We start from the raw sequence: 23,052 nt of genomic DNA on the forward strand, positions 1-23,052 counted from the left end.
TTTAAGATTTTATATTTTTTTTACTTTTTTTAAATTTAAATTAATAATTCCTTCTTGCATAAAGGTTATTATTGATTTTAGAAAATTATAAGATTTTCAAATTTTCAGGTTTTAGGTTTGGCAAAAAAATTAAAAAATATAAATTGAAAATAATTAAAAATAATACAAATTATAAAGTTAATGCTTATTTATTTATTCAAGATTATTATTATATCATTACTTTTGTTTATTAAAAAAATTATTTGAAATTCGAACAATAAAGAAATATGACATCGACCGACATGTTAATAGGATTGATATGATACTAGTATCACATACATACGCGAAGCACTTGGATGCGGGACGGAAACGAACTTGAAAGTTAAGCGTGCTAGTGCTAGAGTAGTGGGAGGATGAGTGACCGAGCGGAAAGTTTGAGCACGAGTAAGTAATTGGACTAGAGATAAGGATAGTTACAGACTAAATTTATGATATAACTAAAATATTAGAAATTTTGAAAAAAAAGAAAAAAGAGGGAGTGAAAAATAATTTGAAAAAAAATACGGTAGCGGGGTTCCACCGCGGCAGTGTTTTGGGGCGTTTTCCTGCTGCGGCAGACCCATAGCACCGATTCGTATTACGAACCGGTGCTAAAGATCCTCTCGCTCGGGCGCCCGGCAGCCGCCACGTGGTGCCCCTTTAGCACCGGTTCGCAACTGAACCGGTGCAAAGGGGGGAGCTTTTGCACCGGTTGAGCATCTGGTGCATATGTCCCTTACCAACCGGTGCAAAAGCCCATTTTCCACTTGTGTGACTAGTGAAATTTGAACTTCCGAGACAATGAGTACGCCTCAGCGGATGCAGGAATACGTCCACGTTGATCCAAAGGAAAACGGCAATAACCAAACGGGAATAATAATAAATAAAAATGCAGAAATAGGGGAGGGTAGGAGTAACACGGAGCAAAAGGCAGGAGCCGAATGGGCTGCAGGCAGCTGAGGCGACGCCTAGCTCGAAGGTTCTATACTTAGATCGGTCATCACGATTCAGAAGAAGACCGTTTCTGGTGGAAGCAGCTGACCGTTTCTGGTCACGACTGATGGTCTCTTTTGGCGCACGTTGGACTCGCTTTCGCTACAGATCTCGTGAAGACTGTAGAGAATTCGTCGTGCGTACATCGATTTGCCTCTTATTTGGCGGTCCATCAGGCAGCCGTTGCGAAGTAAGCCAAATTGCCCTAATCAGGCAGGCAGGCTTTCACGCAGTGGACGAGCCGAGTATCGATCTTTTTCTTTTTTTTTAAAAAAAAAAAAAAGAATACGCGCGTCGCCTAGATAATGTACGGCCACCCGGCGACGGTGATTCCTATTTGACGCCTATTGCGTTGGTTATCCTGACTACATGCGACGGGACAAAATGGAGCACGAAGAAGCAACACAGTGGAGGCCCAAATAAGGGGCAGTGTCATAAAAGAGGCCTGCTCCAGCGGAAGACATGCTTTCAAACCGCTCGGTTGGGCCTGCTCGAAAGTGCAAAGTCAAACCTTTTCGGCCTTTCCTGGAAAGTGGAAACCAAACCCTGCTCCTCTTTTTTTTTAAATGCTTGCTCAGCGATATCGCTGGCTACCAGACCAGAAACAGAGTATGGAGTATACTCGATCCACTCAGAGAGATTGGTAAATCCGCCCTAAACCCATATTGCTACTGCTGCCGCTGTCATCAGCCCTGGTGAGTATTTCATCATCTACGGACAGGAATTTAGTGCACATGAATACCAGTGCTTCCTTCATTTTTTTTTATTCTAAAATCTTATATTTTTATTTCCTTAAAAATTATGGTGTTAAATATGTAGATAGATATGCACATAAAAAGTGTGTGTAAAAAAGTCCTGATATAAAATACTTTAAATTTTGGGAAATACAAAAAAGACAAATTTCTGATAAAAGTTGAAAATACAATATTTTTAACGAAAGTTTTTTCTTGCATACACCACTCTCATATATCTATCTGTATATTTAAAACTATAACTTTTTAAGACTTAGAAACGTGAGATTTTAAAATTTTCAAAAGTCTAAAACTGAAGAGAGCATTGATGCCCATGTGTCAAACACACTTTCCGATCCTCTACTCGTTAGTTCCATTCAAATAGCCATACTACTCCCTACTAGTTCTCACTACACATTGCTATTCACACTGCATGAATTGGTGGAGGGCACGGCAGGCGCTGAATTGGCGGAGGCGATTTCCTACGCTGTCCAGAACGGTAGAGCCGCCACCGTGTACACCAACAAATCGTCGAACACTGTCCAGATCCCGTCGCCAAAAAGCTGATGAGGCAATAACACGGGCCATGCGAGAGGTCGAGGCTGCTGGCCTTAAGCGTGAGTGCGTTGGATGAATTCTTCGAGCAAGGACGTTAGTGGCGGCGAGTTTTCGCAGCCTCGTAGGCGCTGTCAACCATGGAGGCCACCCTGAACAGCTTTTAGCTCACGGTGGTACCGACAGCAAGGGCCAGGAGGGAGAAGATGAACCTTCGCCGACCTTGGCCGCTGCACAAACAGGACCCGTTGCGGGTTGGTGTCTACCCGAATCTTCAGGTTCAGCGGCGCCGATATGTGCGATTGTGTTGGCAACCAGTGTTGGGGATGGTAGAGCACGTGGCGTAGCAGGTCACAATGGAGGACTTCCACCAGCTGTTGATGCGCGCTGGACGATCAGAGGCCCTGCATCGGGAGAGGCTAGCTTGGACTAGCAGGTCCCGATGTTTATGCTGAAGGTTAGGCCTCGATGTTCTTCAGTGCCAAGCACGCTGCACCATTAATCTCACACGGTCACACCTACTTCCAGGGAAGGTGCTCTGCAGCAACAGATTTGATCATCTTTGAGCGGGGATGTTGTTCCCGTCAGGCACTCCAAGACTGCCTATGCGTGTGCATCTTATGAGTGAGAGCTGGACTTGAGCGAGTTGTTTCAGGTACAAAAATCTGTTTATGAGAGGTGGTGGGGTTCTGCACGTGCTTCTCATCTTTCACTTCAATTTTAAAATTACTACGATTTAAAATTAAAACAAAAGTTAAAATATATTAAAATGGGACAAACCAAAAATCAAAATGAAAAAAAAATGAATTTTTTATTTTATTTTAAACCCGTTGCAAAGAACGGACATCTTTGCTAGAATTAATTTAATCCTTATGAACTTACTTGTACTTTCTCTAAATTGAGCTACTAAGAAAAGACGGCGTCCTACCAAACGCGTCCTGAATGTGCCCGAGTTCGAGGCACGGTGCAGGGATGCTATCGATCGAACCTGACTGTCGATTTTGCAGTTCCGGGTTTTTTCGTACTCGTGTCTGAGGACCAACTAGTTGATCTCTCTCTCTCTTCAGGGTCTCTCTCGAAGCCTCGTTCTCTGGTCTCCTCCACAGCATTCCCGGGCCGGACCGGACCTCTTTCCGCCGGCGACGCCGCGCGGCAAGGGCAAAGGGATGGCGCCGGTTATAGTATTAGGCTTAGTATTTGTCTAGTTGTTGTGTTTTCCCTTGTGGATTTTGGCAAGATGCCGTGTGGAAGCTCTCTCTTGGCGTCTGCGAGCGGCGCCGGAGTGAGGCAAGGTCCTTCTCCTTGCTGGCGTCCATGGAGGACGATGGTGAGGCGCGGATCTGGCCGGGGCTTCTTAAATAAGCTCGTGGCTCTTGGTGGATTTTGTGTCCATGGCCAAGGATTGGAGATCTCGTTCTCTCGCTCGTCAAGGGGACGGGGAAGATGGGGATTTCCTTTCTTTTCGTCGCCGGGCGCATGGATGCAGCGACGGGGAGCTTGGAAGCTGCTCCCGGGAGTGAAAGTTCGGCTGCTATTCTTCCGCAGCCGCTCAAGGAGGTCGGCAGGCGACCACTCCCTCCCCTTCTGTTGGTTTCGGTTCGTTCGGCCGACGATTGAAGGCGAAGATCAACAACCTCCAGGCTGCTATGCCGATGCGGAGGCCCCTTTGTTGCAGCTCAGTTGGCTCCTGGAGCCTCGTCCCAAGTAGTACAGTCCCCGGCGGCGAGGATCTTTGCTGCGCTGCGACATGGCGATGCGGTGGTGACGGAGCCGGACCCGATGGCTTTTCCTGTTCATCTTTCAGGGTCCATAGTGCAAATAGTTTGGATCTGGTTGTAATTTCATTTTTCCTTGTGGTCCTCTTTGTAAACTTGCCACCGATCCATGAAAGCTTCTAGGTCCCTCCGGGACCATCCCCTGTTCAAAAAAAAAAAAAAAAAGATTTTGCAGTTCCGCATTTACTGGTCTGTCGCGTGAACCTCACGCTGGGAATTTAACTGCAATCCCACTCTCTGGTAACTCGCCACCTGGAACTACATGCTGCCCACGTGTCGCACGCACGAATGGTCCTCTCCATGCCAAGCTCCACCTCGCAAACACAGGGAGCACCGAGGATGCCCACAGGCCAGAGCACGACCCAAGTCCCCAGCGACACCACAATGGTAACAAGCTCGCCGGCGAGCATGAAGCTCTTCGTGGACGTCGGCGCGGGGCGCGTGGTGTTCGCGGAGGCCGGCAAGGACGTGGTCGACTTCCTCTTCTCCCTCCTCGCCCTGCCCCTCGGCAGGGCGGACAGGCTGCTCGCCGCGCTCTCGGCGGCACGGGCGGCTGCGTCGGCAACCTCTACGTCAGCGTGGGGCAGCTGGACCCGGCGCACGTCCACACCGGCGCGGCGGCCAGGGAGACCCTTCTCCAGCCCACCGTTCTCTCCCCGCCAGCGGCGAGCGCCAAGCTCAGCTTCCACCAGCAGAGGAAGCTCTACACCTGCTCCAACTCCATCTACCGCTTCACCTGCAGCTCCAGGAACGTAACGGACGACACAGGCACAATCTGCCCGTCCTGCGGCAAACCGCTGACGGCGTCGGCGCGGTACGTGCCGCCCGGGTCGTCGGCGGCGGGCGACGTGGGGTTCGTTCGGGGCGGAGAAGGGTCCAGGTATGTCGTCACGGACGACCTCCGCGTCATGCCCGGGCCGACGACGGCTGGTGAGCATATAGATATAGCATTGTTGACGGCCCTCGGTGCGGGGAACGTCGACGCGCTCCAGGAGTTGGAAGTGCAGCTTGGGCTCACCGAGGTTGGGAGAACATATAGGGCAAATTAATCATGGTGTTTACACTTTACACTTCAAAACTATCAAATGCAACTGAGTGATTCCTCTATTGGACTTTGCAACTGCAGTGTACAGAGATACTGAAGGCGTCGCTGCAGTCCAAGACCGTGCTCACCCATGTCTTCCTTCGCCGGCGAGCACCTGGAGGCGAGGACAACTAGTTTCCCGAATTAACATGCGCTCATCAACTTCCTAAATTGCAAGGTACGTGTCAGCTGGATATGGCAGATACAATCTAATAGCTAAAATGAAGATAACGTGCTAATACTATTGTGGAAGGGTTCATTCAGTCTTATATGTTACTATTCAGTTCCGGAGGGATCATGTTGTTGTACGTCTTGTGCAATTCTTCGATATCAAAGGCAACACCGATCCAACTCAAACCTTGTTTTCTTATGCAGCAGCGAAGGAAACTAGCAGGAGAGACAGGAACAAGGCGTCATGGATTAAGAAGCCGGTTCTTAGAGGCTTTTACTCTTTGTTTACGTTGTATCTGACGTGTTGTTCTTCCGTTGTTCTGTTGTTCTTCTAGGGTTCTGGGTAGCTGCTGAACCTACTATTATGCTTGTGACAATGTATATAGGCTAGTTGCTTAGGCGTTAAGAAGGTGTGATTACCGTCTTGCCAATGTCTACCTTAGCTTCGGCCTCCGGCCAAGTTTATGGTACTGAAAATTTGTAAGCTGGTAAACGCAGATGAATATTATCCATACTAGGAAGGTTGGCGCGGCAGTTTATTCCTCGGTGTAGAAGAAAAGATACCACAGAAAATTGGAAATAGAAATGATGTGCCAGTATTTGGGATACAATAATTTTTAACGGAAGTTTTTTTGCATACACCCCTCCCATATATATCTATCTATATATTTAAAGCTATAATCTTTTAAGACTTAGAAACGTGAGGTTTTAAAATTTTCAAAAAATCTGAAACTGAAGAGAGCATTGATGCCCATGTGTGAGACACTTTCCGATCCTCTACTCCTTAGTTCCATTCAAATAGCCATACTACTCCCTACTAGTTCCGAAAAGTGTATTTGGTTCATGGGCACTAGTGCTCCTGCTATTTAAAAAATTCGAAACTCATACATATTTGTTTCAAAAAAATCTGAAAATAAATCTAGACATAACAAATAACGTAACCTACGAGCGTGTAAACTTTTAATATGAAATTTTTTATATTGTAGACTACACAAAAAGACAAAATCTGTTGAAATTTGGAGATTTGAAATATGCATACCCAGATCCACACATTTATTATTTTTGTGTAGCCCATAATTTTTTGTTTTTGAAATTGAAATTTCTTTCATTTATGGGATAATTCATTGGCTACACCATGATTTTTTTTTCAAATTTTTTTGAAACACATAAATAGGATTTTTATGTTTTCTAAAATAGCAGGAGCACTGGTGCCTAGTAGCACCAAATCTCTGTCCCTACTAGTTCTCACTACACATTGCTATTCACGCATTACTAGTATAGTATCATGGGGAGATGCTTGTGTACTTGTCTCTCTGGGCTATCGGATTGCTCTGCAAGAACTACTACATTTGCATCGCGTGTGACACTGACGCTGCCTATTAATCTGCATCAGGATGCAAGTAACTCTAGGGATGTTTTTTCGACCCAATTTGGCACTCTGTTCACAAATTATGATGCTTACTCTCCACTTCGCATTTACAGTGCTCAAGGGATTGACGTTGTAGATTAATCTGCAGTGTGCGATGCAAATTAACTCTAACGTGAGCCATGTGCTTCTTTACATCTAATTGCCACTCTGAATTCAGTTTGGCAATCAATGTACAATGCTTTATTATCCACTTAGATATGTAAAACAGTGCTCAAGTGAACCGTGCTCCTAACTTATACATTCAGTTCACAAGATATTTGGGCATCTCCGGGATGGAGCTAGAGCGTTGGGCCGAGGCCAACTGACGCCAGCACCTCTGGCCGAAAACCTCTGCACACGCTAGCCCGCAGCAAAATAACGCTAGTAGGAAAGAGCAGATCGAACCCCCGATAAATGATGCAACGTGCAAAGCACCACCCGGGCTCTTTCCTAGGCCCAACGAGGCACAGCACCAACAAGCAAGGAAAATGCAAGCATGGATTGATCGATCGCTCCCTCCAGAAACCAGGCTGCTTCTCTGATCCTGTTCAGAAACCAGAATGTTCATGACGCAGCCACGCAGGGAGTGATAGTTCATTTTGCATCTGAGGTGATAACTTGCTAAGATCCTTGATAATATCCTGTCATTGTAGTTGTAATTAGTGGGGCAAATAGATAGATACATTTCGAAAAACTGACAAAGTGAAGTAAAAGATGAATGTAGTAGGGAAATACAAAACTAACTGGTTGAACAATATACGTTTTGCTTAATAAGTTTGTACCTTCAATTGTAATATTAATTCACTGAGAATATTCTTCACCTCGAGTGTGGGCTTATTGGGGTTCATGTTGAGCGATTTGAGAATTGCACTGGACACAGCATTATCCTCCGCCATGTCCTGGCTTATGGTTTGTACACAGACATGTTCAAGCGAAGAGAGGTTCTCCAGGCCCAGGCCACCGTATTGACGCATGATGTCACGCACTCTGAAACATAACTTGAGGGTTCGGAGCTGTTGCATGGCTCCTTGTGTAAACACCAATTCCATATCGTCAGTTCTACCCCCAATACTGAGCTTTGTTAGACACCGAAATCGATAACCATTGTCAATGATCAATCTTCCATCTCTGCCTTTTCTGGGGTCATTCACCCATATGTCGAGGTCACTGAGCGACGGCATGCTCCCAAGAACTTGAAGGTCCTCCTCTCCCAAGGTTTCCACTGCGATGCGTAGGAAGGAAAGGGAGGATAGTGAGGGAATCAATCTTGGTACTGCACAGATGATACCTTTGGGCATGTCAAGTAACACCAGTTGTGTTAGTCGCACAAAGGTTGATGGCAGCTCTTCTTTCAGCTCTGTGTCACTCATATCCAGCACCTCCAAAAATCGTAGATTCCCAATCTCCCTTGGGATCTTCTTGACAGATGTCTGATGTAGGCGCAAATACCTCAGATGGAACAAATTGCAAATATCCTTTAAATGATCATCATCCACCTCACGGCAACCACTAAAATCCAATGCACGCAGGACAAGAAAACCCGAAAGTGTTGGCAACAAGCTGAAAGCTGAATTTGCCACAGTAAGTGACCTCACATGGGACAGGCTCTCAGTTGGCAGCTGAATGACCTCTCCATTGCTTGTTTGGAGGGATAGTCGACGGAATTTACTTGGTACAGAAACGAGCTGCTGATCACCTAATCTTGTTAGGAAGTTTTCGTCATTTGAAAAGGAAGTGATGAGGTCACGCACCATATCATGTACACGACAAGATGTCACTATTTTATTACTGTCAATGTATGCCGGTTGGAGCAAACTTCTATTGATGAGCTCAACCAAGTAATGTTCTCCTACTTTGTAGGGATTCTTCCCATGTTCCTTTTTCACAAAACCTTCACCCACCCATTTCCATATCAGTATGGTGGTTTCAATCTTATAATCCTCTGGATACAGACTTAGATACAATAAACAAGTCTTAAGATGTGGTGGTAGATCATAGTAACTGACTGATAATATCCTCATCATATTCCTCAAATCATCAAGACTATTTTGTAGCCCTGAACCCATAGACTGGTACACCATTGACCAATACTCATATGCATTTGTGTTCCCCTCTTTACTTGCCAGTAAGCTGGCAATTGTAACGATAGCTAATGGTATTCCACCACATTTCTTTAAAATGCTCGTGGCTATTTGGTCCAATTGTAAAGGGATGCCTTTTTCCTCGCCGCCAAATATTCTTTGGTAGAATAACTTTCTTGAGTCAACAATGGAAAGAGATTCTAGCTGATAAACATGACCAACTTCTTTGGCAATATCAAGATTGCGAGTTGTTGCAAGTACCCTACTTCCATATTCATTCTCAATCAGAGCACGCTTAACGATTTTCCACGCAGTTTTGTCCCACATGTCATCAATAACAATGAGGTACCTAAGAAACAACACCAAAAGAAAATATATTAGTAATGTTGCGTGTGTCCTGGATATTTGGCTCCCAGGCTCATGTGAGCCCTTTTAAAAAAAGGCATTCACAAGTGCATTTGAAAACTCAAAAATATTAAAAAAGTAACCATACATGTTATAGTGTTATTACTATATGGTCAATTTGCAACTATTTTTCAGGATACCAAATTGTATCTCATGCATTAAAGGACGGGGATAAAGAGATAACATGTTATGAGAATAACCAATTCCAGAGAGCCTCTTCTAATCTTTTGTATTCCATGATGTGTCCTGCTCATGTCCAAACAGTGTCATGACCGCATAAATAACTATATTGGCGTGGGTACTGTTGTGCCAAAAAAAACAGCGGCCACAAAAGGATACTCATATATCATATAGTAGTCTCTCAAATAACTGCACAACATTCAATGGGTCTCATAATGAAACCAAAGTAATATGTTAAAGTAAACCTTTCATACTCAAGCATGAAGCGTTGAATATGTTGTAATTAGTTGGAGACATTTATCTCCGAAATTCAGATTGCTGCACTTTAATTTCTGGTTGCTTATTCTTCTTTTCTTATATTTTATTTCTAAACTTACATAAATTTGTGCTTACTTTTTAGGAACCTTCATGTTTGTCTTTGACACGGTACTACTTAATGATAAGAAATGATCCGAGGGATGAATTCCTATTCAAATTGTTTCATTGTATTACACTGAAATGTTTTTATTAGATCCCGGCGGCAGATGTAGGACCTCTTTCCTCTTATGTGGTAACAATAGGAATATCAAGCATCATATGATAACGATAAATTAACAGAAATGAGTTGGGAGAGTCTTAAAAAACTTCATAATGTAATGCTAAAATATTCATAGGTCAACAAAACCAAACCAAAGTAATGCTAAAATATTCATAGGTGAACAAAAACAAACCAATCATACTTATGGTGCATAGGCAATACCTCTTGTTCTGAAGGAATTCACGTAGTTCCCTGATGAGTTGTTCCTGGTCCCAGTTGTCCTTCCCAATGTTCATGTTCTTCTTATCAAGTTGATTGAGCAAGTTTTCAAATATCTTCTTCATGTTAGGAGTAAGAGAGACGGAAACAAAAGCGCAACAATCAAACTGAGGCTTAAGCTTCTGATACACCACATTGGCAAGAGTTGTCTTGCCTAATCCTCCGAAACCAGCAATAGAGACCATCTTAAGTTGCTTCTCCGATAACTCGCCCCCGTCCTTCAGCATCTGCAGTAGCACTTCGCTCTTCTCTTCGATACCAATAAGATCTGCAGCATTGTCGTACAGAGCTGATAGGCGAAGGCTGTCAACGGTTGGACCAATAGGCTTGGAACCTATATTATCAATTTTGTACCTATCACGCTGCTCACTGATCTCCTTGATGCGGCTCTTGATGCCTTTGATATCGACGCCGATCTTGTGTCGAATCTTGCCCTTTGTTAGCAAGTTGAGGCTTCGATGGACATAGCCCATGAAACTATGAGGCTCATGGGTGTCAACACGCACCATATATCTGTCGATGCTGTCCTCAAGATCATAAGACAAATCTCTGACGGCCTTTGCCCAGATCTTGACTTGGTTATCCGGTGGCTGGTCGATGGGAGCGTCGGAGACCTTGAGGAGTGCGGCCTGCATGCTCTCCATTTCGGCTTTCAGGAACATGATCTCACCCCTGACTCCCTTTTGCAGCTTGTACTCCTTCGTCAGCAGTTCGCCAAGCTTGGGCAGGAGTGTGCCCATCGCCCCGGTGATGAGCTCAGTCATGCTTGGTCGCGGTAGCTCTCAGTGGTTGCTGGTGTTTGGGCAAGCAGCAACCTTGGCGTCGTATTTTGTGGAGGATAATCGCGGGAAAGATTAGGCAGGACTGCTGATAAGATACACAATTAGTCAGGATTCAGGAGGGTAACAAAGTCAAAACCTCGACAAAAAAAAATCCCTGATCTACCGTTACCGGCACCTCAACTGATTATAGAACCGTAATCTACGAAAACTGCAAACGGAGACCGAGCTCTATGTTGCCCTTTATTTTCAAAAATTCGGAAATCATAGTTTTAAGTTTTAGAAAAAAGTGAAAACATTCGTAGGTGTAGACAATGATGAAATCTACAAACATCCAAAATCTCAATGTGAAATTCTTTGTATTGTAGACTACACAAAAATGAGAAAATCTGACAGGTTTTATAGTTTTGAAATGTGCACTATTCATTATTCTCAGATCCACACATTTGTCATTTTTTTGTAGCCTAAAGTACTAAGAATTTCACATTAAGATTTTGCACGTTTGTAGATTCCATCATTGGCTACCTCCAGGCCTTTTTTCAGAATTTTCAAAACTTAAAAATATAATTTTCGCAATTTTTAAAATAATCTAGTACAAAATAATCATTGGCTACATGTAGCTGGGCTTCCATTTGTCCACTCTCATCTAATCTGAGTAGTACAAAATAGTTCCGTGTCGCCGGCTCGCCGCGCACAGCGCGCGCGCTCGGTTTCAGAACAACCAAAATGAGGAGAGGGAAACCCACCTTCACCACGCACGCGTCTTTTTGACGGCGCGACGCTTCGAGGGTGGGCGGCGAGGGGCTCAACCAGCGCCGCGCAGGATCTGGAAGGCGGCGCGCACGGGACTGTCTCAGCTGGCACTTGGCAGCGGCTCACGCGTGGGTCAGGCGACGGCGGCGTGGCTTTCCAGAGGGAGATTGGAAATGGAAGCTGGAGAAGGGGACGGGAAGGGGAAAGTTGCAGGCGGGGGCACACTCGTCCCACTCGTCAACGGTAGTCGTTGGCTCTTGGCTGCCTGAATTGGATCGTGGAGGCACTCGTCCCGACAAAAAGAGAACTTCACCAACCGATTTGATGCGGTTGAATACTCCATTATCGTCCAAAGGGTCCGTTTTTTCATACTCCCATCAAGCTTGTCTAATCTTCAGTCGCGTATTCTAAAGCATACCTTCAATCACGACGGATCGAGTGTTTGGAGACGTTGTTTCTTCATGTCACACATCGCTGCTGAGTCGGGTCCCTCAACGCCTAAACATAAATTTAAATATTTCACATTTAAAAGAGATCGTTTTCGTTGAAGTCATCATAATCAAAGTAGCCGCGATCATATTATAGACCAGGGGTGCAAATAAGCAAATTGAACATAATTTATAAGAAGGAGTTCGGTGACGCCGGCAGCGCATACTAAGTTGACTAGGCCCGTCGAGCACGACAACCTCGTCGTGATTTGCCCGATCTGGTTGCTCCGTCGCTGAGGCCGACGCTGATGCCGATGCCGCGGACGTCGGTGTACTAGCAGACGTTGTCGACGACACGCCTGCTGGTGTCGTCGTTGCCTCCGGGGGCGGGGTTGCTGCCGCTGCCTCGGCCGCCGCTATTTTGGTTTGGATGTCGTCGATGATCATGCCTTTGTAGAAGTTGTACGCTTCCAGCGTCCGGGGAGACATTCCAGCTGTCAACGCGGTCAATAGGGAGAAGTCCTCCTTGCATTTCTTGAGCTCCATCTTCTCTTCTTGACGGGAGAGAATAGCGGCGGCGGGAGGGAGAAATTAATTGGCGGGAGGGGTGAAATCATTTGGTAGCGGGAGACTAATTATATTTCAATGGGTTAATGACCCGTCGGGTCCGCCACTCCCCGGCTTCTCGCTCTATCCGGCGTGCCCGAAGCATCCTTTATGGAGCTGGGACAGGCTCGGAGCGCCGGACACCGTATTGGACCGCGCGGACAGAAGAGGCGTTTGGGGCGAGGGACTGGGACCAAAAAAATGTCCGGCGCCCTCCCCCCCCCCCCAACCCAAAAAAAAAACCTTTGGGGACGCTTTGAGGGATGCGACTGGAGATGGTATAATATTTGATAAAATTTAAATGTATCTAAACACTATCTAGTGTCGTTTAGGTACTTTAAATTTTGATAATTCTCAAACTACTTTTGTGGGATGAAAAAATACTAAATATATCTAAATCTTTACAAATTTTAGACAAATTTGATGGAATGGAGGGTGTACTAAATTAAAGTCAGTTAGTAAGGAAAGGAGGGAGTATAAAATAGTAAGAGCATCTCCAGCCGTCTCCCCGACGAGGCTTCCAGAACGCCTTTTTTTTCATCCGGATGGACGAAAACGGCCCAGCTGCGCCCCCGGCTCCTCGTTTTCGCTCGGATTAGGCCTTTCATCCGTTCGGAGATCTCAGGCCATCCCCGGGTTCCCGAGGCCCGGTCGGGGACTCCGGACGAAACAAAACGCGCGAAACGTCGAGCGGGCCCGCGTTGTCCGCTACAGAATTGGTAGTTCCCTCCATGAATTTCGTTTTCCCTCCAAAATGCGCCGCATAGAACCATTTTCCCCGCAGAATTTCGGAGGAGCTACCGCCATTCTCCCCCACAGTTGCAGCTCCTCCTCTTCCCTTCCACCACCATGCCGCCGAAGAAGCTCGCCGCCGATTGCGCTCCGAAGGCGAGGAAGCCGCGGGCGCCAAAACATAGGTTGCCGGGCATCTCAAACGCGGAGTGGGCGGCGGATGTGGAGCGGCGGCGGAACGAAACTCGCGGTCGGGCGGAGAGGATGAAGAAGTGCAACGCGAAGAGGGTGGTGGCGGCGGACGAACAGGCGAGGCTGGTGTCCATCAACTTCGGCCAGCCGCGCATCGCCCAATTCCCCGGGCCATGGCCGATCCAAAGTATGATCGGCTCTCGTTCCTTCTCGCCGGCGTCGCCGGCCACGGCCATGTTCCATGACACCTACGCCGCCGGCATGGCCGGGTTTACGCCGTCACCGCCGAAATGATTCTTTTGTGTAGCGGGAAGACGATTTTTTAAATCTATCGCTGCTGATGGGCGAATGCCGGGGGTGCGACTGGAAAAATGTTGTCCCCCACGGCCTTTTTACATCCAATCCGATGTTTGTTATATCCGGATTTTCACCCGGAGGTTTGAACGGGCTGGAGATGCTCTAAGCACACCAAAACAGTCCCAGAACTTGTTTTGAACAGCCACATACGGTATACATATTGCAGTGACGTGACAATACGGTAGACCTACGACGGCGCATCATGGTGGCCCCAAACGGTTGCGGGCAAGGTCTGACGTACTGGTTCTAATCAGCGCAATTTCCCGTTCCAAACCATAAATCGAGGGATTTGTCATCGTCGGCGAGTGAACGGCGACGGCTGGAGCTCGATGTTGTTGCCCCCTTCATCCCGCTCGTCTATGTTGTTGACTCCATTCATAGGCAAGCTCCAGCACCCTCGTCTGCTTCGTCTTTTCTCTTCTCATGGGTGGCGATGGCAATAGCGGAAGCTCGTCGAAGCACATGTTGTCACGTTTCCCGCTGGTGATCTGCGACAGTGGCAACTTTCTACAAGTGCCCGAATCATGGGTATGTGCTCCCTCTTCTTTTTTTGTTTTCTATCTAAAATTTAGCTTATGATTTCTATTTTATTTGCTTGTTGCAGACGCATAAAGGTGGTTACAACTTCTGAAAATGGGAGGATGTATATGAGGAGCATTTGAAAAAAAAAATTGGTGAAATTTGGCAAGATCAGACCAAGGAGAGTAGACATCCATGCTGCCTGCAACCTTGTACCCTATTTGCTTAATTATGTCTTGAAACCGCAGAGAGGACCAAGTATCAGCATCACAATCGTCATAGCACACTTTGTGCCCATCAACGTGCCCTACTGCAACCACAACCAACAAAAAAACCTTCATAGATCACCTCCGCGGTAAAAATATCATTTCCTTCCTCTACGCACTGAACAAAAGCAAAAAATCTTCAGACCTTTGGCCCAGCTTAGAGCATCTCCACCCGCGTCCCCCAAAGCGTCCCCCAAAGGGATTTAGGGCGCGCCGGACAGAAAATGCGTTCCAGCCGCGTCCCCCAAAGCGTTTTTTTGTCCGGCGCGGCCCGATACGGTGTCCGGCGCCCCGAGCCCGTCCCCGTCCCACAGGGGACGCACCGGGGACGCCGGACACAACGAAAAGCTAGGCGAACCGACGTGGGCTCGACCCGTCAGCGGCACAGGAAGGCTAAAACCCCGTCGCCTACCTTTGGTCAAGCGACGTTAATGGCGTCCCTGTTTTCCCAGGCGACGCAGGGACGCGTCTCGTCGTGCATGGCCGCGTGGCCGTCCGCGGCTGGAGTTATTGTGTGCAACCACCCGCTGCCGCCGCTTGTTTTAAGACGCCACTGCGGTTCTCGCCGCTCATAATCCTTCTCGTCGCCGCCGCCTCCCCTCCCGGATCTTCTCCTCGCCGCTCAAAAAATGTCGAGCTCGTCCTCCCGCAAGATCGCCGCGGCGAACGGCTTCGGCCGCGGCGGCCTCACCGTGGCGGAGGCGTGGGCGTTGTACCACGCGCCGGTATCCGGTCCCGCCGGACATGCGGGCTGCCAAGCGGCGGCGGGCGGAAGATGGCCGTGAACGGCATTGGCGTTCCGCCGCCGCCGAGCCGCGCACGGAGCAATGGTGGGACGCCGTCAAGGCCCGTCGGGCTCAACTCACCGCCCGGGAGCGGTTGGATCCGACGTGGGCGGTCGACAACAACGACGCTCGGTGGACGACGTACTTCAAGGCGAAGTACGACATCGAGATGCACGGCACCGACAACCTCGTCGGCGGCCCCAATAGCTGGAACAAGGACGGTCGCGCCCCGTTGCGGGGCGTTCGGGCGCACCCTCGACAACGTCATCCGCGAGCATCCGCAACGGCGCTCCAAGGCCGGAGATGCCGTCGTCGCCGCCGCCGTCTCCTCAATGGCAGCCGAGGAGGACGACGTACTCGTCCTCCTCGCACTCTTCTTCCTCGGGACCGGCGCGATCGACGCCGTCCTCGTCTTACCGGTCGGCGCCGTACACCGTTCCCAAACGGGAGGTGAAGGAGGAGCCGGCGACGCCCGTCAACACGAGGCGTGGCGGCAGCGGCAGCCGGCGGCCGCAAGGGAGGCGCGGCGGCGCCCTCCTCATCCCGAGCCGGAGGTAAAGGAGGAGCCGGAGGAAGCGTCGCGAGCGGCGCTGCCGGCGGAGTACGAGCGGCGGCAGCGGCTCATCGCCGGCGGCCGACGACCCCGAGGACTGCCCAGGGCTGCGGGCGGCGTTCTTGGCGTCCATGGACGACAAGGACGCATGGAGGGGCGACCTGGACGCGGCGATCGCCATGTCCATCCGCGACTCCGGCAAGCCGTTGGTGGATCTCACCGACGACGGCGAGGCAGGACCAAGCGGCTTGGTGAAGGACGAGCCCGTCGACGAGCCCGTCGACGAGCGCGTCAAGCAGGAGGTCGTCACCGACGAGATGTACAACTTCCAGCAGTACTACGACGCCTCCGGCCGCCGCAAGTGGTTCTAGATTAGGTTTAGTTTAAAGTTAGTCAAATTTCGTTCGAATCTATGTAAGTTTGGACGAATCTAATCGAATCTAGTTAAGTTTAAAATTTGCGAAATTTTGTTTGGGGGACGCGACTGGGGAGCGACGTCCCCAAACGCGGCACGAACGAAACACGTCCCCCAAACGCTCAATCCGGCGCGGTTTGGGGGACGCGACTGGAGATGCTCTTAAACCCTAAATCACAAAACCAAATAGCTACCAACAAGTTGAGAACAAAAATATACTCTAAATTACTATCTGCCAGCTCATTGAGCACAAAAATCTACTCTAAATCGACATCAATATGATGACCAAATAGCAGCAGAATCGAACTCACCATACACAAAGAGCAGGTTCTCTTTCCAGTCGCCACATGGGAGACATCACCAGCGCAGAAAATGTTGCCCTCTCCACCACCATCAATCAGGTTGTTCCAGCGATGATCGCCTTGTTCCGCCACCCTCACGGTTCACCTCAAGCGCTCCACAAGAATAGAGAAACAGGGGAAAAAATAGACCTCCATCCCAGCCAAGTCACTGGAGCATGCTTTTCAATTTCTAAATGCCGAGTTCTGGACTGTCATAACAGCTCCAAGGGGCGAATGCAATTTCGACACGTAATCTCGAAGGGACACAGCCATCGTGAGCCCACATGGCACCTCTTAATCAGCCCACCACAAAGCCATCACACCCCTCCCTATACTCTCAGGACAAGTATCCAGGTATGTGGACATCCAGAACACTCCGTGTAAAACAACACTCTTGGACGAAGTATTTGATGATGAACATGATATTTTGCAAAGATAAATTACTACATTGCATAGAGGTGCAAAGGCAACTGGATGCCTGCCAAGCATAATATGCAAGTAAAACTTGCAACAGGAGCGAACTTTTAGTTTTCCACCTCATGATTTTGCAAACAGAAGCGATTATGCAGGACAAATCACTGGCCTCAATACAAAGCCAACCAGCAGTTGTTAAACTGAATTGCAGAAAAGAAAAGGAAAAAAAAAGCAAAACAAATAAGGAGCGGATCCTCCTGACATCGCATCTCTATACAGGTTCGTTTTGCAACAAAAACTGCCAGCAATGCCCAAGGGTTTTGTTCAGCAATACTTATTTCTCCTCGGTATCTCCTCCTATAGAAGAAGAGTGTCCTTCAGGTTGGCGACCTATGGGAGTGTAGCTCTCAACTCCTTTCTGTCTGCGCCAAATGACTGCATCATCCAAGAGTGTGTTAGAACTGGTTCATCTCCTTGAATAGTGCAACTATGGTTCAACTAGTACATAATCTAGCACATGGTGCTTTCAGTAAGTGGTAAAATTGACAGTTTCGTGTAAAATCGAAGAAAAAAAGATCTCATCTCGATCCTGTATAGTAGCTTACTACTAATACAACTGAAAACAAACAAGATAGTATTTGTTTCAAAAAAAACTCGTTTAAAATCGAAGAAAAAAAGATCTCATCTCGATCCTGTATAGTAGCTTACTACTAATACAACTGAAAAGAAACAAGATAGTATTTGTTTCAAAAAAACTCGTTTAAAAAAACAAGATATTAGACTAAAATGCCACATCACAAGATAAAGCTGCCACTACCAGTTTGACAAGTCCAGAATCTCTTCAGATAATATAAAAATGGTGAATTCACTTCTGAAGAGGCCAAATAAAAGATTAGACATCAACTAACCTCCACGCCGAAACCTTTGACATATACATTCGTAAAGAGCTCAGAAACATCGGGCATAGGACTTTCCTGAAGATATTAAAAGATGTTTATGTAAGTAAAAAAACCACAACCAATTCAACCTGGGCTAAAAGAGTACGTCCAAATGCAATGGTAACCTTGGCCTTAGCGATGGCAGTGTCGACTTCTTTCCTAATTTCTTTCTCCATGTCCTGAGAAAACATAGATCTATACTTAGAAAAAGAACACTCCTCTGAATGAAATACTTATACTGTATGTATGAATCTCAATGAAAACCATTTACATAGTAAACATGCTTGACATTTTTCGACAGAATCTCATACCTTGAGCTCAGCAGGGGTTGCTAGGTCATGAGCCAAGAGCAACTTTCTAACTCTTTCAATTGGATCACGCTCCTGTTGGGACCATAAAAATAATTGTCTGAAATAAATACATTTGGCACTACCACTTAACCTTGAACTAAAAAGGTCACGACATTCCAACCTGTCTGACACCTGAGATCTCATCCCTGGTACGGTAAGTGCTTCCTGGGTCAGACATAGAGTGGCCGTGGTATCTGTAGGTGTCCATTTCAAGAACCTAAATAGTAGGAATTTTATTAGTACCCAGCATTCAGTACTAACAAAATCTCTCCACACCCGAAACCATTATAAAATCATAGTATTTGTTACTAATAATTAATAGCAGGTAGACTAATATGGAAACAATCACGGCCATATATAAAAATGACTGTAACTGTAACTGAAGTGAAGCAGAAAAGAGATTTAAGCATCCACACTCAACTGTGTTCAGCTCATGACCATGCATTATTAGCAAGTTAGTAATGAAAAGTATCATCAGCAGACAGTAATAAATTAAAGTTAGCATCGTGTCAATCATTGTTCAAAGCTGTAACAATCAGGACATAAGCTAGTGTGTATTATTTTCATATTTTACATGTGAACAGGGTAAATTAGCAGAAATTGGCATTGCACAAACATGTAGCTTTGGGGATCTGGTAACAGAACAATCTTAAAGAGTTTCAATGGGAAACAATAGAAGGCAAACAGAGATGGAATCGCTGTGTTAGATGGATTGATCATCAATGAATATATAACCTATTTTAGTTCTAAGCCTCCAATCCATACTATCTCCTATATTACATACCTATGTTCATCACATCGGCTGCCAAAATCACAATCAACACCAGATCGTTACATATAATTCAAGCAACCTACTCTAGCATGCAATCAATTGATAGACCAAATTCTATGGAGATATCGAACAGATTTTTAATGTCAGGAAAGATCCAACACCTTTGTTAGGCATAGCAGATATATATTTTCGGGAAAAAATGTGAGTTCGGCTCAATTAAGTTAATATAGTCTTAGGCATTGATCCTTATTGCAAACCTAACCAAGAAATACAAAAGAATAGCCACAGCCTAGTAGCGCCACTGACCCTACGGAGCTAGCTAAACCCCTAACAAACCATCAAGCTCTCTGATATTCTAACTTAAAATTACAGAAGAAACAAGGATTCTCGTGTACTCACAATTGGGCCATTTGCAATGGCATGCTCCTTCGCAAATTTGCAAGCCTGCTTCACAGCAAGAACATCCATTCCGTCGACCTACAACAGACATAATTTGACGATGTCAATAGGAAATACAAAGTATGTCAGACATGAGTGTATAGCTTAAAACAGAAAAAATTCACAAATAGGAAGAAAAGATAACAGACTTCAAAGTATAGCTTAACTCATAATGGACAATAAGCCAGAGGAGAGAAATGGTACTCCTAAGAACACAACAGTGTAGCTTCTGTTTGCAAACATATTAACTCAGGACAGATTAAAGTTGCCTTTAGGGAGCCATAGTAAATTATTGAAGGCATTGCTTCCTGTGCATGTTTTAACAGCTAATCATCATGTGATAAAATACCATACTGAACAGTTTATATCCTTCAATCAAGTAATGTCCTCTTCTTAACCTACATGCTTTAAGAGCTAATCATGTGCTGCTAAAATACCATACTGAACAGGAGGTTACATCATTCAATCAAGTAACAGCCTCTTCTGCAACTTAAAAAAACAGACACGGAGAGGTCCGTCAAACCATCCCCACGAAAAGCAAACAAGCATACCGCACATAAATAAAATTCGTGATGCCCTCATCAATCCATGCACGATTATGAGGAAAGCGAACAAGAGGAATTCGAAATTACCTTCAGTCCAGGCACATAGTCTCCACGCTTGTAGTACGAGGGGCTCTTGGCCGCCCTCCACTCAGCGGTTCCCATCCCATCTGCACATTGGAAACCAGATCGCATCAAATCAGAAACAGGTATACCAGGATTTAATCCCTACAATTGGCAAGTAGAATTGGCGGAGGAACTTACAATGGTTGTTCTCGCAGACCAGAATGGCGGGCAGCTTCCACAGTGCGGAAATATTGAGCGCCTCGAAGAGCTGGCCCTGGTTGGCGGCACCATCGCCGTACAACGCGAAGGATACGCTGTCCTCCTTCCTGTACTTCTGCGCGAAGGCGAGTCCGCATCCCAGGGGCACCTGTGCGCCGACGATCCCGTGGCCGCCGTAGAAGTTGGCGTCCTTCTTGTAGAAATGCATGGATCCGCCCTTGCCGCGCGAGCACCCGACCTGGCGGCCCATGAGCTCGGCGAAGGCGGTGACGAGGTCGCCGCCGCGGGAGAGGTAGATGCAGTGGTCGCGGTAGGCGGTGATGATGGAGTCCTTGCGGGTGATGGCGGCCTCCATGCCGACGGTGACGGCCTCCTGGCCGTCGTAGAGGTGGCAGAAGCCGCGGATGAGCTTGGCCTTGTAGAGCGAGTCGGCGGCGATCTCCATGCGGCGCATGAGGGACATGTCGCGGAAGAAGGCGACGAGCTCGGCGGGGGTGGTGGCGACGTCGCGCGAGGGCGGGTCGACGATGTGGGCCGTGAAGGGCATGGAGGTCTCGATGGTGAGCGGCGCCGTGGAGTCGGAGATCGGGCGCGCCGCCGCCATGAGGGCCGCGCAGGGGGCGCGCGCGGCGGGGACGCGGCGGAGGAGCGCGGCCGCGGCCATGGCTAGGGTTCCGGGGCGGAGGCGGAGGCGGGCCGGGGTGGGTGGGAGGTGGGAGAGATAAAAGGAAAGGGGAAATTATTCTTGTGGTTGCCTCCTTATTAAGGGGAGGAGACGGTTGCAGAGGCGAAGGAGAGAAAGAGGATGGTGGGTTGGTGCTGGGTGGGCTTGGCGGGCCGGCGGCGCGATCTGGTACGGCCCTGATCGTGCAACGCGATTCTATTGGTTAAGCCCAGATTTGACTTCTATATGATGATGCAAAAAATCACAACATGGATTAAGATCCTCTAAAAACTTGAGAAGACGACATTGCTGCATGAATTTTTTACGCCAATTGCATCAGGAGTTCTTTAAAAGATTGAGCAGAATCTAAAAAATAAAGAATAAGAACCGTGTTCTATGTTTTTTTTAGACCAATTGCATCATGCTGCAGTTGGGAACATCGCTTAAAGTTCAGCTAAGAATTATTGCAGTGCCGCTGTCCATGACGTTGGGAATATTTTGGGTTTAGTTATTAGGAGGACAAAGCTAAACCAACCAATCCTCTGCATCATAAACAAGTGGAACAACCCTGGCAATGGCCAGGGGGCAGTTCTATAACTTGGCTCAATCAACCATCACTTTCATGCCTCCTTCAGCATTGTCTACATCAAGCAAATACAGCTTACCAGTTATCACAACATGAGTTCCCTTTTTTTGTTCCCTTCCTAACATTTTGCTTGAATTGAAAAAAAAAACATTTCTCGCCAAAAAAAAAAAGAAAAAAAAATACATGGCTGGAAGGATGCAACTCAGTGATTTCACAACTTAACTTGACAGGTGTTTTCAGTTTGCTTAACTTCAAAAGTGTTTTCATACAAAAAATAATAACTCAATACTGTTTTTATGTACTTGAATCAAAAATTCCAGGTCAGTTCATTGACGGCCAAAAAGATACGCAGAAAACATAATGTAATGATATGATCCAAGCTGTCATAACAGTGTGGTCAAAAGCTTTAGGATGCAGAAAACTGAATACTGTTTTTATCCAGATTGTCTGTCAAAGCATATACAATTGATTACTGTTTTTATGTACATGTATCTGAATCAAAACATTCATGTCAGTTGACTGTCACCAAAACAGTACACACACAGAGAATGTTATGATCCAAGCAGTTAGAACAGTATGGTCAGAAGAAGATTCAGAATGCAGAGAGGTAAGCACGCTTGTAGGTGCAAGAATGAACAGTACACATAAGTTACAGATTGACAATGAGAAAATATTTCCCTCCCTCTCCTGACTATAAAGGCCTAAAGATTGCCTGCATTGAGCAAATACAATGAACTGTAGGCCTAAGTCATCTATTTGTTTCCTCTCCTCTTCTATTTGGACAAATTGTACAGGCCGAATCCCAAGCACGCACTAAGAACTGCTGTGCTTGAGTTTATGGTGTTCCTACAAAAATTGGTTGTTAGCAGGCTTCCCGAGATGTTGCTGCATGATGCTGCTACCCTGTGAAAATTCTGAGTACCAGGACTTCCATGCATCCACATAATGAGCGAAAAGGTCACCAAGTTCTGCAGTCAGAAAATTGCAGAAGAAACTGTGAGTTTTACTGATCCGATGCCAGAAAGTTCGAAAAATAGAATTATATGAATATGTCAACTGTAGGCTTTTCTTTGTTGACAAATTCTCGAAAGAGGCCAGACCTTTGCAATTCATTGAGAAAAATAGAATTGGCCAATAAAT

The 23,052-nt window shown here is 46.7% G+C and overlaps 2 protein-coding genes across 4 annotated transcripts; both read right to left on the minus strand.

Annotated features, from left to right (window-relative positions):
• Nucleotides 1–6,758: 6,758 nt before the first annotated feature.
• On the minus strand, nt 6,759–11,825 carry LOC124693097 (disease resistance protein RGA5-like). Of its 3 annotated transcripts, none has more exons than XM_047226550.1 (4): nt 11,723–11,825; nt 10,141–11,061; nt 7,518–9,165; nt 6,759–7,376 (listed from the first exon to the last, which is right to left on the minus strand). In XM_047226550.1, the coding sequence occupies exons 2-4, from the start codon at nt 10,959–10,961 to the stop codon at nt 7,284–7,286; spliced, it is 2,562 nt and encodes an 853-aa protein (XP_047082506.1). In that variant the 5' UTR covers nt 10,962–11,061; nt 11,723–11,825; the 3' UTR covers nt 6,759–7,283. The 3 variants fall into 3 exon arrangements, with proteins under 3 accessions (XP_047082506.1, XP_047082505.1, XP_047082507.1); XM_047226549.1 differs by having other exon boundaries at nt 10,141–11,064; XM_047226551.1 differs by having other exon boundaries at nt 7,268–7,376; nt 7,496–9,165; nt 10,141–11,064.
• A 5,603-nt stretch (nt 11,826–17,428) lies between these two features.
• Nucleotides 17,429–21,326, minus strand: LOC124693098 (pyruvate dehydrogenase E1 component subunit alpha-1, mitochondrial). The gene is made up of 8 exons (XM_047226552.1): nt 20,642–21,326; nt 20,468–20,547; nt 19,797–19,874; nt 18,747–18,842; nt 18,587–18,658; nt 18,401–18,454; nt 18,246–18,311; nt 17,429–17,772 (listed from the first exon to the last, which is right to left on the minus strand). Exons 1-8 carry the CDS (start codon nt 21,324–21,326, stop codon nt 17,728–17,730), a joined length of 1,176 nt encoding a protein of 391 aa, XP_047082508.1. The 3' UTR covers nt 17,429–17,727.
• Nucleotides 21,327–23,052: the final 1,726 nt, after the last annotated feature.

This window comes from Lolium rigidum, chromosome 2 (genome assembly GCF_022539505.1).
Source record: "Lolium rigidum isolate FL_2022 chromosome 2, APGP_CSIRO_Lrig_0.1, whole genome shotgun sequence".
Classification (NCBI taxonomy): domain Eukaryota; kingdom Viridiplantae; phylum Streptophyta; class Magnoliopsida; order Poales; family Poaceae; genus Lolium; species Lolium rigidum.

Excerpts from the sequence above, each read along its gene's own strand:
- LOC124693097 (XM_047226550.1), bottom strand. The coding sequence starts at position 10,961 with ATGACTGAGCTCATCACCGGGGCGATGGGCACACTCCTGCCCAAGCTT. Across the intron at positions 9,166-10,140 it reads GAATTCCTTCAGAACAAGAG|GTACCTCATTGTTATTGATG; the intron begins GTATTGCCTATG and ends GTTGTTTCTTAG. Across the intron at positions 7,377-7,517 it reads AATTAATATTACAATTGAAG|GATATTATCAAGGATCTTAG; the intron begins GTACAAACTTAT and ends CTACAATGACAG.
- LOC124693098 (XM_047226552.1), bottom strand. The coding sequence starts at position 21,326 with ATGGCCGCGGCCGCGCTCCTCCGCCGCGTCCCCGCCGCGCGCGCCCCC. Across the intron at positions 18,312-18,400 it reads CTGCCATCGCTAAGGCCAAG|GAAAGTCCTATGCCCGATGT; the intron begins GTTACCATTGCA and ends TAATATCTTCAG. Across the intron at positions 17,773-18,245 it reads TCAAAGGTTTCGGCGTGGAG|TCATTTGGCGCAGACAGAAA; the intron begins GTTAGTTGATGT and ends TGGATGATGCAG.